General features: G+C 43.7%; 1 protein-coding gene across 2 annotated transcripts; it reads left to right on the forward strand.

Moving 5' to 3' along the window:
- Positions 1-473: 473 nt before the first annotated feature.
- LOC120820923 (transmembrane protein 150A) lies at positions 474-16,649 on the forward strand. 2 transcript variants are annotated; one of them, XM_040179186.2, is made up of 8 exons: positions 474-687; positions 1,127-1,384; positions 5,244-5,291; positions 5,810-5,896; positions 6,965-7,032; positions 10,211-10,338; positions 13,024-13,201; positions 13,785-16,649. In XM_040179186.2, exons 2-8 carry the CDS (start codon positions 1,320-1,322, stop codon positions 14,057-14,059), a joined length of 849 nt encoding a protein of 282 aa, XP_040035120.1. In that variant the 5' UTR covers positions 474-687; positions 1,127-1,319; the 3' UTR covers positions 14,060-16,649. The 2 variants fall into 2 exon arrangements, with proteins under 2 accessions (XP_040035120.1, XP_040035122.1); XM_040179188.2 differs by lacking the exons at positions 13,024-13,201; positions 13,785-16,649 and adding an exon at positions 10,885-11,198.
- Positions 16,650-17,014: the final 365 nt, after the last annotated feature.

Consider the following 17,014-nt stretch of genomic DNA (forward strand, 5'->3'; position numbering starts at 1 on the left):
AAGCATTACAATTAATTGCAGATCAAATAATATTGAGTGTATATGATTTAAATAATTACCAAACAAACAGGTATAAAGAGACATTAACACATTTAAACTCCAGAGGGCAGCAGAACACATGTCGTTTGGAGAACACACATTTCCAAAGTTCTTTACAGACGTGGTGTCAAATTACACGCAGATGTACTTCATTATCACCCAAGTCGTCTGATTTTACAGTGACATGAGCAAACGACGTATCAAAACACGGATTTTTTTTTATACATACGAGGCAAATGAAATTGACGTCTACAAAACCCACAATGAGGAATATCTGAGGAAAAGAGTCTCGTTCCTCTCGCCACTGAGTTCAGAGCTTCCGAGAAGTTTTCCTCCTCTTGACTCAAGTTGATACAATGTCGCGCACACCGAACCACTACAGGTCTTAGGGGGCGGAGCCAAACAGCTGGATGCTCCAGTGAGACTGAGCCCCCCCCCTCTTCTCCCCCTTCTCCCCCCTTCTGCGATTCAAAGCGAAAAACGGAGAACGGGTTCTCAGTTGTCCGGGAAAGACCAAAAGGGGATTTGATACAAAAATAGGACTCCTTTGTGTCCCGCGTGGGATACTTTTGGACTACGAGGTGTGCGAGGCCCGGTCCGCGTGCTCAAAGTTACCGAAAGGCTCGCTCGCTCGCGCGGAGGCAGAAGGTGAGTAACGGGAGTCGCGGATCCGCTTCTGATGTTCCTCGTTGTAGCTAACTTAGCTGGAAGCGTGAAGGTGAGCAGCTGTTAGCATTTGAGAGTTGTCGTTGCGTGATTGTACAACTTGTATTAAAAACAAGCCGGTAAATCAACCAGTTAAATAAAGTTTCGTTATTTAAAGATAAAAACATACGACTACAAAAAAAATTAAAATAATTACGCCTCAAAAAAGAAATATAGAAGTTGAATTCATAGTGTCGCCTATTGATTGCATTTACAGCAGGTGCTCATTTTTGCACACACTCGTTTTTGCTCCATGAAGTGACGTGAGCATCAAACAAACCCTTACTAAAAAGTATATTACTTTACATTTGCAAGGCTGGATAATAGTTGTCTGATTAACGGATGAATGTTATTTACCTAATCCCCCCCCTTCTATCACCAGCTAAAAGGACACATCAGTCCGTGCCAGGGTCCCATCTACCTTTCCTCCACCTTCAACACAATGAATCATTTGGGTGCGATGCAGACGCCAGTCACGCTCAGTTAAATGTTAGTACCACCTGAGCAGATATTGCTCGGCTGGCCGAAGAAGAGGAGGAGGAAGAAGAAAGGGTCTGCTCAACGCGTGTTGGAAGATGTCTCCCTGGGTGATCCTGCCCGTCAGCCTCCCAGTTCTGACCATCACTGGGATCTGGGTTGTGTGAGTATTCCATTTCTTTGGCTGGTTTGTAAAATGGTCTTCTGTGTTGACCGTGAGCGGTTCTCAGGGGAGGTTGATTTCTGTGTTGAGGATGATAAGTAGCTTATGGTGCAAAGGATACTGTTTGTGATGCAAATGTAGTTCGTCCTGCCAATATAGCAGTAATCTGTCGATCTGTTTTTTCAGCATTCACACAGTTTACTTTGAATGTTAACAGACACAGAGGGAAAACAATGGCCAATACACTCACCGGCCGCTTTTATTAGGTACACCTTCCTAGTGAAAGGTTGGACCCCCTTTTTCCTTCAGAAATGCCATCTTTCTCCTTGGCATACTTTCAACAAGGTGTTGGAAATGTTCCTCATAGACTTTGGTCCATCTTGAGATGATAACAATGTCCCCGACACCACCAGCCTGAACCGCTGATGCAACGCGGGATGGATCCCTGCTTTCGTGTTGTTTACGCTCTGACCGTACCATCTGAATGTCGCAGCAAAAATCTAGACTCATCAGACCAGGCAACGTTTTTCCAATCTTCTATTGTCCCATTTTGGAAAGCCTGTGTGAATTGTAGTCTCTGTTTTGTGCCGTTAGCTGGCAGGTGTGACAGCAGGTGTGGTGGTCTGCTGCTGTAGCCCATCCTCTTCAAGGTTCCACGTGTTGTGCGCTCAGAGATGTTATTCTGCCTTCCTCGGTTGTAATGAGTGGTTATTTGAGTTACTGTTGCCTTTCAATCATCGCGAACCAGTCTGCACATTCTCCTCTGACCTCTTGCATCACCACGGCATTTTTGTGCACACAACTGCCGCTCGCTGGATATTTTCTCTTTTTCGGACCGTGCTCTGTAAACCCTAGAGGTGGTTGTGCGTTGAAATCCCAGTGGATCTGCAGTTTGTGACTCACTCAGACCAGCCCGTCTGGCACCAACAACCATGCCACGTTCAAGTTTTTAATACAATATAAAAAAGAATGTAGATATTTTAGCATTTATAATAGATGTCACAGTGCAAATACCCCAAAATATTCTGATTGAGATGTGCACGCTCACAGCATCTCTTAATCATCAGCAGGATGCTGATCTGAGCACTTGGAAAATACTAACAACCTCCTAGTTGTGTTTGGCCTGACGGCTCTCTTCTCTGCTTTAATGCCGCGGGAGACGGACAGCCGGCGCAGTTCCAGATTGGTGTCGTCTCCATGTGGGATCGGTACCGTGGGGGGTGTGGGAGTGTCTTCATTGGATGCCAAAACTGAGACTACGTACACCAATTAGTGTTCGTCGACACGGCTGCTTACAGTCCGCCTGTGAGTGTGTGTTCGGGTACACGGGTTTGATGCTGCTTCACACCGATACTGACTTGGAGAATGAGCAGGTGAACATTTGTGTCATTTGTGCTGCACATTTCTTTCTTGGTATCCAAGGTAGAAAGTCACGATGCCAAACGGTGCTGACCCCCCCCGTTCCTTTTTAAACCCACTTCGTTCCCTTGACAAGGGTGCCTTGTTTCTAAGAGCAGCCGTGGCCCTTTTTCTTCTGGCCTTGTGGAATGTCAAAGGATGGACGTGTTGCATAACTTCCTTTTTCACTGCGGGTGAGTGGGTGGGAGTAAGGTAAATATTGGAAGGTGTAGTTCGAGAACGTAAGCAGAATTTCCCCCTCAGCATCTGGTGGCTGTGATGTTCAGTACACGAAAGGTCCGTGTGGAGGCAAAGGAAGGCTTGTGCCCACCCAAGAGCGTTGCCTTTCTTTAGTTAACCTTTTGTGAATTGAGCATGTGCTTGTAAAATCAGCGTGGCTCCACCACACCTGTGAGCAGTACCTCTTCCATATATACATATAGTATATTTACCGCTGAATGCATTCCTGATGTGTTGTTTTTGCACATTCATTCTCATTGGCCATACCCTTCTGTCAAAGTCCATGTCCAACCCTAAATAAAGAAATTTTTCCACCTTATATTGCTCACAGACATGCATTTACAGTTTACAGCCTCTTCTGAGCTTTGATAGCGGTCCAATTATGTAAACAAACCTATTATTACTTCACCTCCTCTCAAGCCCAGCATGCACAAGTTTAGTTTCACATACCGCTTAAAAAGGCCCCTTTTATTTAGAAACGTCCCAGAGCTGTACTGCTGCTATTTCAGCTTTGGAAGATGACCAAATATTTAAACAAAAAAAGAGACCTGGTTCCAGATTATTTTCCTACATTTTGTCTAATGAAGTCCTTTGTTTATTCTCTACAGTTATTTTTTTTGTCAAGTTGGTATCTTTGTATCTTTGCTCTGATGGCCATATTCCACCCTCCCCCAAGGTTTTCCTCACTGCATTATGCATGAGCAGTGCTCTTTACATGTCTGCCATCTGCTTTATGTGAATTTCATATGGTGATTCAAATACCCGAATTCCAACCAATAACCAGTCAACCAGAAGTCAATGGACATGCGCTTTACCAGTCGCATGTGGCATTTGGCAAGAAATAAAATTAAAAAATGAGTTGACCGTCCGTACATCAAGCTCCTCACACTTTAGAAGAGGAGCATGATGAGCCCCAATTTTAAGAAACCACCAAATTGAATATTAAACATGAGCTATAACTGTAACTGGCAGGCGTCTGCACAGTTGATGTGCGTTTTAAGTGGACCTGACTGCGCTGATGTTGCCTTTTGATCTCACCTTCAACAAGTTCTCTGGAACGCTGATATGAAGCAGTCAACGAATATTTATCTGATTCTTATTATTTTGGACAGTGACTCCCTGACCTGAACTATACAGCTGGGTTATATCGTATGTCATCACACTGGTGGGAACTATTAGTCCTGATTCGGTATTGTTCAATTTAAAATAAGCTTGTGCTTACATTAAATATTGTCATGAATTAAGTACATTGACATGTGTGTCTGTGCTCGCTGGTGCAGGTTTGTGTCCGTCTTTATAATATATCCCGGTCCTTCCACGAATAGGTTTGTGAATAGGATTCCATCGCTCCTGGAAACGTTCCTAATTGTTACTTAACCTCCGGCTGAACTACGGCTGCCGTCACAAATCAGGACAGATACTCTCCCTCCGACTTTGCCTCGCAGTTAAATGTATTGCGTTGATTGTTTGAACAACGAAGAGTTAACATGACAATTTCCCAGACAGTTCCACTTTGCCGCCTTTAATCTCACGTCACCCAACGCAAATTAGTGTCAAAAGATATCCTGCGTAAATGTATATGTTGTTCTTTGTTTTAGTGATTTTAAAAGTGTAGTTTATATATATTTATATGCCAGTTTATCAGATGGTAAATGGGTCCAGCTCTAGTTTTATTTTAATTGATTACTGACACAAATATCTGACACACAGAACCTCCATTTATGTAGGTTCAATTGGTTGAATCAGTTTTTACCGGTGAGCATTTTGACCATTAAAAAAAGAAACATTGGGTAGGTGGTTATCGGAAGTAGAATATTGTCCGCTTTCATATTACAGTCTTCTGATCCTCTGACCATTGACCTCTCTTAGGATTAAGCTGGTCAGTGACCCGGCCAAATACACACTATTGTTGGATTATCCAGTGTGACACAGTCTGACACAAACCAGAATGATAAGAAACTCAAATGTCGGGTCACCCAATCCTACAGGTCAAAAAAACAACCGGCCGGTACAGCTCGGTGGTAAATCGTAGGGAGGGAGACATCTGTCCGTGTCACTTGTGTGGCAGCTCTGGGTTTCCCAGCAATATGTTGCTTATGTTTGTTACTTGAATTTCCTGTCATTTAAATATTTTGTTGTTATTCAGAATTATTGGTCGAGTCTCTTTTTGTACCATGATTCCTGTTTTTGTTTTTGTCTCCTCATACTGTCTCTCTTCTAGGTATGCCATGGCCCTGTACAACCAACATGTCTGCCCCGTGGATAACTGGTGTGTTCAGTCCATCCTCTATTTTGCCACATACACAGTACCTCTGTTGATTCCTGTACACTTAAAGAATCCTTGAGTACATTCTGGTGGTTTGTCGTTGTGTTTCCCAGTATTGTTCTCTAGGACATGCTACTTTATAAAAAAGAACCTAAATAAGCTCACGCACCAAACGTTAAACTGTGGTGCATTAACATAGGTCTAAAATGCAATTTAATGTTAATGCTAGTTCTCAAATCATGCCCTGCAGATGAGTGGCCAATTGGTTTTGTTTTGGCCAAACTGAGGTTAATCTCTAACAGCAGATTTGCTATTTGATGACACGGTGATCCTCTTGACTTTTTCACACGGCGATCGTAAGCACACGAAAAGAAGAAAGCCTGTTAGGGACACAAAATAGCATAAATTGTTACTGTACTTTAATCTCACGACTGAACATTTACATTACAGATTCCAAGCAATGTGTTTTTTTAACCAAGCAGGATTGAAGTTATGCTTACATTGCACACTTGATGTTCCAGGTTATACAACCAGTCATGTGAAGAGGATCTGTACTTGCAGAGCGGGCCAACCTTGTGCTGCACACTAGACAATGTACCTCTGATCAGGTCAGTGAGACACTCCCTCTCTGAGCCCAACCATACCTCTGTTTTCTCTTTGTGTCTAGTTTCTGTCTGGTTATTAAAAACAGGAACACCGGCCAATTGTTTTTCATGACCTCTGTCGGCACATTGTTGATAAAAAAGCGAGTGAGCTTGAAGGAGACGGTCCTTGTGTGTGCGTGTGCGTGCGTGTGTGCGGACGGGCGTGTGCATTCTGAAAATATCTTTGGGCTGAAATATCCTGCCTGCCACCGTGGCAGTTGAGAAAGAGAGAGAGAGACACACACACACACACACACGCTGGCTTACATTTGGGAGGAAATCAAGACACTCCCGCTCTTTTGTTAAGCATTTTCTCCCACTGATCACAGAACATCAAAGGACAGTTTTATATTGTTTCTGTGTTTTGTTCCAAAACTCTGGAGACACAGTTGAAGAAATGCATATAAATAACTGCTTGTGTTTTTTTCTAAATGAAAGAGATTATGTAAGCACACATAAATAGCCCACAAACTACGTGCAAACTATTTGCAACTTCAACAGAGAAATAGAAATGTTTCAATGTTGAATGAATGATGTTTACTGATCTACAGTTTAGGCACGATGGTGGAAAAAATGAACACCTTGCATTTATATTGCCGTGCATTGAGCTTCATCAAACGCTGATGTAGCTGTTAATTAGTTGATCAAACATGCCACGTGAAACAAAAATCATACTAAATTTACATAACCATCGATGAAAAGAGTTATTAAAAAGGAATCTGTTCTGAAATTGAACACTGCAGTCAGCTGAGACGGCTTTGGCTGTCTCCGGTTCTCTCCTCCTAGAAACACTTCCCATTCTAGAGGAGAGTATACTGTTGGTGAAACGTCAAACCCTCGACGTTGAGATGCTGGGAAATGAGCCTCGTCCCCCCCTTCCTACCCCCCTTTACTCACTTCCTTGCTGTGTGAGCAGAAACTCATCTCTAACAACGTGCCGTAGTGCACAACGTAGGAGGGGAATTGGTGGGTCTATCGCTGTGGTGCGAGTTGATTCATGTATTTCTCTTGATTCATGTTTATTTCTTGCAGTAAATGTGGGACTCTTCCACCGGAGAGCTGCTTCTTCAGCCTCATCTGCAGCACAGGCTCGTTCATGGGTAAGACAACGTGAGGGGCCGACTTTGAGAAACGGGTTCAAAGGAGGTGGAATCCTTATAGACCATTAAACGGTATAAATACAGTGCTAATTCTATTATATAGTAGATGTTCTTGTCGTGCTGGATGTTTTACTGGTGAAGCCCAATCATACCATTTTGTATTTTTAGTAACACAAAAACACACACTGTCACAATTTTAATTTCTTCAGTGTCGCCATTTCACTTTTTTTATCTTAAAAAGCCACAAGGTTTGCACTTCAACTAGCAGTGGTTTCATTTCCCATTAATCTGCATCATTCATTTTCCCAAATAATTGCTGATAATTTTCTCTTGATGAACTCATAGTTTAAGTCCTTTGGTATATAAAATACTGCATACGCATAGCACTTATGAATTCAAAAAGTGGCACTTTCTTTCTTTCATACAGTACCACTTATGATAAAATTGTTTTTTATAACTACATCTGCCGCTTACAGTACATTAGTTTTATGTGTTGATGGTACTAAATGTTTTTATGTTAAGACTTAAGTCTATTAGTAGTGCAAAACCTACAACCACGCTGACCAACAGGCGGTGAAAAGCTGCCACGTGGGTCAAATGGACCACAGATGGTTTCATATCAAATTATAGAAAAATGATCGCGCACGTAGTGAGTGTGTATTTTCTCAGGCTCAAGGAAAACACGCATGATATAAAAGGAGGGAATGAGCTCCCATGTGCTGCTCACTGAGTTTTTGCGAGTCTACCCGTTCTTTGCGTCTGCTGGTGCGTCTGACTCCTCTGATTCTAGTTAATGGTTCCCAGCTGCGGTTTAGACATGTTGCGTGTGTGCGTGCGCCTTGTTTGTCTTCTCATAAGTGGTCTCCATGCCTCCAGCGGCTATTTAAGGCTTGCCGTTCCTCTGTCTGATTGGCTGACTCGGGACAGTTGCCCCCGACACGTCTGATGGGGAGGCAAGAGAACGAGGGCATAAGGATCCTTTTCCGTGTAAAACGAGCGGTTTGCTATGTGTTGACTTCCAAACGCCTCCTCTGGTCCGAATACTTCTGCACTGTGCTTGAGAAACCCTGGCAGGGACCAGACTGTCGGGTGTGTGAAATTCAGCTCAGGCAGCAGTGAAAGTCTCGTATCTGATCGGCACCGCGAGCCAGCCATGACCCACGGACCCCGGGGATTCAGTCTGTCGGCCTCGCGTACGTTTAAGTATTTGCCTGAGAGGAAGATCTGCTGCCTAAGCACTGCGCCGTGATTGCACAGTTGAGTTTACTTAACGGCAGATGAGCCAATTCAGAAGAAGTGATGTGGCGGCCAATCAATGTGGCTGTCGAACATTGGGACATCTCAGAAGCTACAGCTCAAGGAAAGCAGCACACGATTGCAGATTTCTCATTTCCCTGACGCCTCCACTGGCAGTTCATGTTGGACTCGATTGATCGATTTGATGCTGTGTCTACCTGCAGAGCGACATTGGCCCATTACTCCTTACAAACTGTGTGTATCTGTGTGTGTGTTATATAACTGTATATAACTAAAAATCTGAATATTTTGTCCATTTTGTTTCTGGCTTTCCTCCCCTTATTTATTACTATTCTAATAGAAAAACGTGTCATATGGTAATATCTACCAATATGTTGACTAGAAAATAATACATGACACTGGATGGATTTAGAATCACGCTGTCATTACACCGTTGCTGCAGATGGTTTGGCTGCTAAGTCAATTATTATATATGACTGAACACTTCACTTGTGAATGCAAAAAGCAAGTCGGCGAGTGTGACAGCAGGGTTGTTCACCCTTTCCAGTGTGCATGTCGGAGCAAGTGAGATTCCACGGAAGAGCAGCATCGGTGTGTTTTACGTCCGTCCAACGCTGGGACACAGTTCGGGACGCCGGGGCCTCTGTGAACTCGTCTCTATCGTGGAGGCGTCGGACAACAGCTTCTCCTGACAGTTTGAATCCAGGTGGAGCTCCGATGTGCCGCTTACTCATCAGACGTGTAACCTTGTTAGATGTGGGAGCTTGTGACCCACCAGCACGACGCGCCTCCCCAAGGAAGGAATGTGCTAGAATACGGCGCAATGTGCTGTTAGAGAGCACAACACGAAGGAAGGAAACCAAGAAGTATGTCCTCATGGATAGCGAGGATGAATGTGTTCCTCCGTGTCTTTCACCTTTTGGGCTTCGCATACTTTTATCTTTGTGACCGCTAAATGCCAGGAAGTGCAGTGCTCGTTTGTAATGATGCAAAGGTAATTTAATTGGAATAGGAAAAGTCCAGACTGCGGCAGGGAGACAGAGAGGCCATAATCGAATGAACTGCGTTCACTTTCTTGTCCATTCAATGTGTTCTCCATTTTAAAAAATGAGTAAGGAAAAAAACGTAGACGCGATTGTTTCCGAGCTCGGGGACATTGCTGTTTGTTTTTCCATGATTGTAACTGAGATCACTTTGCCAAGATGAGTTTAGTGCCGAGGGAACGCAGAGAAATAAAACAAGCACATTCGCTCTAAAGGTCGGAACAATAGTGATATTGATCTAAAACGGCTAAATACATCAGCTTCAGGTAGTTGTTACATTACGTACTCCAATCACGATTAATGACATTGTTGACCACGGTTTCCTACGCGGGCGGTGACAGATTTAAGACAACAGTCTAGTCTGCGAGGCGATCTACTGCCTTCAGGTTTGAGGCGTTCTCTCCATTTCCCTCGATCACCTCCTTTTTTTTCTCCGCTGTGGTCTCACGAGGCCCCATCGACCAGCGCCAAGCACCAGCCGCAAGGAGCTGACAAAGAGAAGCCGAGCGGGAGCACCAACAACTCCCCCCCAGTCACACCCCATCAGCAGTCATCTGTCCCCATATACTGTCCTCTGGTCCCCGCCGCCTTTTAATCTTATGCACGGCTCGGACCATCCCCCGCCCCATTAGCGCTCTCCTATTTCCCGCCATTTCCTGCTTCTCGTTTTCCCAACTGTTCGGCAGAGGAATCCAAGCCGCGGCCTTGTGCAATAATAACACACATTACCAACTGTGTCCAGGGCACAATAAGTGTTCTTCTGCTTTTCAGCATTTCACGTTTGTACTTGTGCAGGATTGTTAATGTGTTACTAATCCGCTGAACATAATAACAGACCAATCGTCTCTGTGTGTGTGTGTGTGTCCCTCGTGCTGTAGTTGCGGTGATTGTGCTGCTCCGCTACGCACATGTCATTGAGAAGCACCAGAACTGTGTTCTCAACATGGCGAGTCTCTCCACGGGCTGGATCTGTGCTGCTGGACTCATCATGGTGGGCAACTTTCAGGTACGGTGATCCAATAATAATAATCTCAACATTTGCAGCACATTATGAAATCCAGCAGTAACCGTAGCAGAAGAGCAAAATGATCTGACAAGGCACAGTGAAGAATATATTGCAACATTGAACACAACTGAAGGAACCACATACTGCTTTTTTGTAAAGTAATCTTGTGGCTTTGAAAAGAGGATGAATAAGTTTCACCTTCGATTTAGTTCCACTTTCAGAAACCAGGATGTGATCTTTCACCATATTGAGTTGAATATTTTAGAATTTTCACAGTATTTTTCAACAAAAACCAGACATAAAATTACATTAGCTGGGGTTCAACAACCTTATTACCTCCTGTTTTATGGAGCATATATTTGGACTATGAATCATGAATATAACCTGCAGCGATATTAAAGGAAGCAGGAGTTGCGGAAAAATGCAGAACTGCATGTCATGTCAGCCCTTCCTTCATGAGCTCAATCCTGCACTGCTCTTCCTGGTACTTAAAGTGACAAAATCTAATCTAAATTCTTTCTTCACCTCCTCTTGCTATTTCCCTAGCTTTCTCCCTCCTCCCGCTCCTTAGCTCCTTTTAGCACCGAAAGCACGAGGAAACGGGCGGCCTGACTCCGGAAAAAAGCTTTTCCACTTTTTTGACTTGGTTAATCTGTACAAAAACAACCGTGGTTACACATAAAATCATATATATTATTATTGTACATGACAGAGCTACAGGTGAATTGTTGTATAATGTTTTGTCTCAGAGGAGAATAGACTAAAGTATTAAAAAGCATTGATTTATTATTTTTCGCTATGATGAATGTAATTCATTCTGTATGGACCAAAGATTGGATAAAAATAAATTTCAACAAGGCCTAAAGTGCTGTGGGGATTCTTTCCCTTCTTTGCATAACATTGCACATTTTTAAGGCCTTAAATTCAGTATAAAAGTTGAATACGGCTTATGGGACTCGTTGTTTTAGGATTTTTCCCCCATCAGTAAATAAGGCGGATGTTGGCACAGGAGGTGTGTTGTAAACGGATGGACGTAAATCGTTTCAAGTAATGCCGTTTGTTTCATTTTCCACAAAGTGAAAGTGAGCTTAGTGATTGTCAGTTGGCTTGTCACCACACACTCGCACCCACTGTCCCCCGTGCCCACCTGACTTTACATCACCCGACACACAAGCATTCAAAGTGCAGCTCAAGTAGTAATTTGAGATGTTTTATTGCGCATGCATAAACCTATTCTGCCTCCTCTCGAGAGATTGTCTCAGAATGACAGTGAACGGTTATTTGAAAAGTTTCCCCCCACGTGTTAAGAATATGACCGATGAAGGTGCACACGACGTGGACTTTTAGCTCTATCACATTTCGGCAGACGCTCAGAGACGTGTGCTTTCCAAATGATGGAGTGCAGCCGCAGTGAAAACATACTTGAAGTAGAACAGGAAAGGCTTGAAACCCCCATCAGCCGTCAGATGGATAGAATCTAGGACACGGCGCGTCACACCGTGGAGTGTTTTGTTGACCGCTACTTGACGTGGCTTACAGAGAACTCATTTTTTCATTACACATTAATCTTCCTTTTGTCCATAAAATATCTGAAAATGTTTTTTAAAGCCAAGAAAACTTTTCCTCTTTTTTTCCAAACATCCTCATTGAAAAACTCACAGATTAGTACTTTGTACAAGCACCACTTTGCCACAACTGGATGTGGGTTTAAAACATCACTTAGAATAACAAGGAACCAGAGGAGCAAGACATCTGGTTGTTGTTTGTATGTGTGAGTGTGTTTTTCCATTACAGAGTATAGTGACAAACAAATTGGCTCAAATACAACACCAAGACCCCCACAGAGCCAGTTTGATGCAGTAGAAGAGATAAGGTTTTGTAGCAGCCACTTTGACAAGAAACCCGCTGGACTGAAATAGAAACCCCCCCCGAGAACACCGCTTTTTGATCAAACACATTGAAGTCTGCGAAAGGCCTCGCTCTGTTTTTTTTTTTTAATTTCCCAGCCTCACTCCCAGATGTGGAGATGTCTCAGACGGACCCGAAAAAACACTTTTATTTGCTGTGTGTGCTTTGTCATATTAAATTGTCTGGCAATCTTACACCGTCACTTCTGGGATAAGCCGACTGCACAAGAATGTTCAGCATGTACTTGCTGGTTCAACGGACAAATGGCTCAAAACCCCCCAAACTAAATAACTTCTAGGCTTTTGCTCTAATGATCCCTGAGAGTTACTTGGAGCAGAGTAACAACCACAAGGTGTCAGCCAAGAAAATTATTGGCTCTCTTATCTGTTCTGTGTGTGTGTGTGTGTGTGTGTGTGTGTGTGTGTGTGGGGTCACATGCTCCTGAGCAGTTTCTTATTGTACTTGTGACCAGCGGCGATAAGAAGGCATTCTTTAGCGTGGCTCGCTGCTGTTGTCTACTTCCCATCACCCATCTCCTTTCAAGTCATTCTTGTTGGCCCTTAACTGAGATATGTTTTTGGTGGCTTTTGGTCAAAGTATTGCACAACAATGACTAATCAGCTTGACGCGGAAGCTGTCGGACGTTCCCACCCGCCTCCTCTTTGATCGTTCCCACGTTTTAAATAAAGCCTGCTGCCAAAGGGCGGCTTCAGTGTATTCTTTGTCTGACCCGTTGTAACCCCCGTGTCTCCCCGGTCTCTTTTCTCCATATGACAGGTGGATAATGCCAAAGTTCTCCACTATGTCGGAGCAGGCATCGCCTTCCCCACCGGTATGCTGTTTGTGTCCCTGCAGTCGGCACTGACTTACCGCCTCGCCAAGACCCAGGGGGAGTACAACGTGGCCCACCTCCGGCTCGGCATGACCCTGCTGGCCTTCGTGGCCTTGGTGCTCAGTATCCTCTGTAGCCACGAACAGATGGCCGCCTTCGAGGCTGTCAAGTGCTTTAGGAGAGAGCGCGGCGCTGTCCGCTCGGATTAGGAAGGAGGAATCTCCCTCACGTTGTATCACAACTACGGTTTCCCTCCAGTATTCAACGTCAGATCCAGTATTTCTTGCTGTGAGCCATGTTTTACGGCTATAGGTGAAAAGATGTATAGCAGAGATGGTGCATATATGTTACAGTCACTGCTGTGATGAGTCAATACTTTGAAATCTGCTAATGCGCTTTCCTGCTAATAGGTAGATGACGATATTGGTTAGTTGATTCATAACACGCTATTCTCACTCTTAAGTTGCACTCTATCTAAGATATATAAAATACTCCTGACAAAAGCCACTAATATTGAGACACCGCCCTCGTGCTGCAGTCTTTCTTTTTGAAAGGCGCCATTTTTAAAATTTCATAATGAGAACCTTTTCTTATTCCATATATTGTATTTAGTCAATGTTTGAAGGTTTGCACTCTGAGGCAGTCTACACACGGGCTGCATGCTGAGGCCTCACTGCTTGGCCGTTGTCCTTAACCACCTTCTCAGGCGGCGTGTTTTTCTGTCAGGAGAGCTTCGTCCTTCAACACGCATCGGCCATCTTCGAGTGGGTCTTCTGCGTCATCGTCATGCTGTTTTACGGCACCTTCGCCTTTGAGTTTGCCGGCGTGTCGTCGGACACCATGTTGGTGCTGGCCAGGGGGACCCTGGGACCGGCTGGGAAAGAACACAAATTGGACCAAGTGGGATCACTGGGAGGGCCAGTTTTACACGCTCATTCGCAGCCACATCAGCACCAACCCGAGAACATGTCCATCCTCTAGACCGCGGGCTCTTCTCGCCTACGCAGTCGGCTCGTTCATTTCTTTCAAACTGGTTGTCAAAAGAGTTCATCATTTCCAGCCGCATATCCGTCGGAGAACGGGCCGGCGCGGTGGACGCTCATGGCCGAGTTGATCCTACTTTTCCCACCCGGGGGGCTGTGGGCGGGGGGGGTTTGGTATACCTGCTGCCGTCACAGTGGAGTGTTAAGTTTGTGTTGCACTCACCTCAGAGCTCAGTGTCTTCTCAAGAGCTTTGTTTGTATTTTGCACATTGCACAAGTGTGAAACCAAAATTCTCTCCCAACTCAGTCCTTTGACCAGCAGAAGGGTACTTAGTGAATCAGATTAAGAAACGTTTCCCCCCCCCCCCCCCCCCTCCCACGGCCCGTTTCTCCTCGAGGCGACAGCCGCGGTTCTTCAGCGTACGTAAGGAGTCAAGCTGTTGAGATATGCGAGAGGGAGTGTTACAGTAGGAGCAAAGTCAGGCGCATTTTCCAACGAGAGAATTGTATAAATGCACTAAATTTAAGAGAAAAGGTGTCAAAGGTTAAGTATATAAATGTCTTTTTCAATTGTGGAGGGAAAGAACAGAGCAGCGCTCTGCGTTTGGCAAACTTTCAAACTGGTGTTAAGCAATATTTTTTATACAAACAAATCCCTGAGAATAATAATAATCACTCTACATTCTGTGGATCGTAGCTGCTTGAGCGTCTCTTGTGTTATTCAGGTAAGCGAACCGTCTGCTACTTTGTCACCAAAGTGAAGAGATTGTTCGATACTAGACAGTTTGGCGAGCTGGAGACTTTTTTCCCTCAGCAGTTGTTTAGCCGAGACTAAAAGGAAAGTGAATATTGGATCCATCAGCTCTGCATCTGATGGATGTGTAGGAAATGTTTTAGGAAGCCGAGCAAATAGTCATTTTGTGTCACTTGCTGTTGTGGGTTGAATTGCATACAGAAAAGACTAAAGACCTGGTGGCTCATTAAGTCTAACCGTTATCACATGATGTCTCTCTGTTAGGATAAATGCACTCGAACAACCGTAAACCTCCAAAGGATTCAACTTTCTCTCTAGAGCTCTACTTAAGTATACGAAAGAGAGACGAAACAATGTCCAGAGGCCAAACGCGCACCAGCTAATTCAAGCCAGAGCACTGTGGTTTATTGAGTTTAGGGAGGAGGCATCACACACACGTTTCCAGGTCCTATGGACGCAGGTCTGCATCTCAGCATCTCCTGTGAGTGCCACATCTACCAAAGCAGATAGTTTCTCACTACCAATTCATTTACATTGAAACTTGGTCCCTGTGCCTTTATTGACTTCCTCTTACTTACACATACCGAGTATTGCTAATTTTTATTTGGATTGTTCAACATCTCTGTGTAATAGTAACACATTCCGAGCTCTCTGGTGGGGGGAAAAAAGGCGCAAGCGGAGGGTTTTACAACCGTTGGAGTCTTGTTAGAATGCGTCTATGCACGGAAAATATTACTCCCACATACCACCAGCGGTCACATGTGGGGCAGAGTTTTACAGTCTGGTATCAACGCGGAACAGCTTGTGCAGACTGGAACGCGCTGGAGGGTGGAAACCCCACTCTGCCTCGCCCTGCTGGTCAAACGGCTTATTGCGTTTTGAGCTGTAATGTCACTGTTTTCCAACTGAAACCTTTTTGTTTCTACAGCGGTGAATGTTCAGCCAGGTTGAGGCCAAATGAGCTTTAGTTTTACTTTGAGATGTACAAAGAAAATTGAACAAAGTCCTGCCGATGACTTGACCTCCTGCGTGTGCTTCTGCATCAGGTTCAGCTGTGATCTTCAGAATTTTCTTCCAGACATTCCTTATAAGTGGAACGTGGCCTTGTGACCATACAGTACCTTTACCAAATGCATTCCTCTTAAAAAGTCCTGGTCTGAACGGTTTATGCATGTTTAAGAAGCAACTCGTACCGCCCTGGTTTCCAGTTGAACATTACAGAAATGTCTTGAAATCCTCCGATTTGTCCGTCCGGTGTCCTTCTCATCATGTCATATCAACCGCTCTACCTTCTGTGCTCTTTCTTTCCACATTTACTGATCTGTCTGACCTCTGACTCAGGAAAATGTTACGACACCAGCTATCTGCATTGTTTGAGTCGGCCTTCTGTTGTCTTTGTTTCAATGGCATTTGTTCAATTAACGGCGATTTGCTCTGCTGTGTTTCGCTTAATATAAGTGATTAGCCATGACGTAATAGATTACTTTTGTTAATCAAGAGTCCGTAATGCTGAAAAATAAACCTTCCTGTATATCTTGTCAGAATGCTTATGCTGCTCTCACCAACGTGGTTAAATATCTGCAGGAATCTCCCTCACGCAGTCAGTAGTGGTTGGTGAAAGCATTCTGACAAATTAGCAGCTGCAACTAAAAAATGCTCACTATGTGCCTTATATATTATTTTGATAAAGAAAACCAAAGAGGTTTAAGTTGTATATTATATTTTGATGAAAAGTAATGATTGTGAGTCCATCTATATATATATATATATATATATATATATATATATATATATAAATGCCTTAATGTTCAACAAATAAAACTGTTTAAAATAACTCCATGTATGTTGCTCCATGTAATGCACGCAAGCCGTCAACACAACTCTTAATTTCTTTCATTTCCTTCATTGATAGTCCAGTTTATCCACCAATAGAGTTAACAGGACACATTAAATAGACAAACTAAATACCCTACTTATAGCCTAGAAACACTCCCCTATTTATGTACTATTTTATTACATTTGACATATTATGGACTGGATGGTTTATTTTATATTGAATAGTCAATGACCTTTTTTTTATCAACATGCTATACTGATTTTTCATGACCGTTTCTACATGCCATGACCTTTTTTTCATTATACTGTTTACATTTTGAAAAGATACTATACTATTACTCATTAATGACTTTCTTTTATACA

This window comes from Gasterosteus aculeatus, chromosome 6 (assembly GCF_964276395.1).
Source record: "Gasterosteus aculeatus chromosome 6, fGasAcu3.hap1.1, whole genome shotgun sequence".
Classification (NCBI taxonomy): domain Eukaryota; kingdom Metazoa; phylum Chordata; class Actinopteri; order Perciformes; family Gasterosteidae; genus Gasterosteus; species Gasterosteus aculeatus.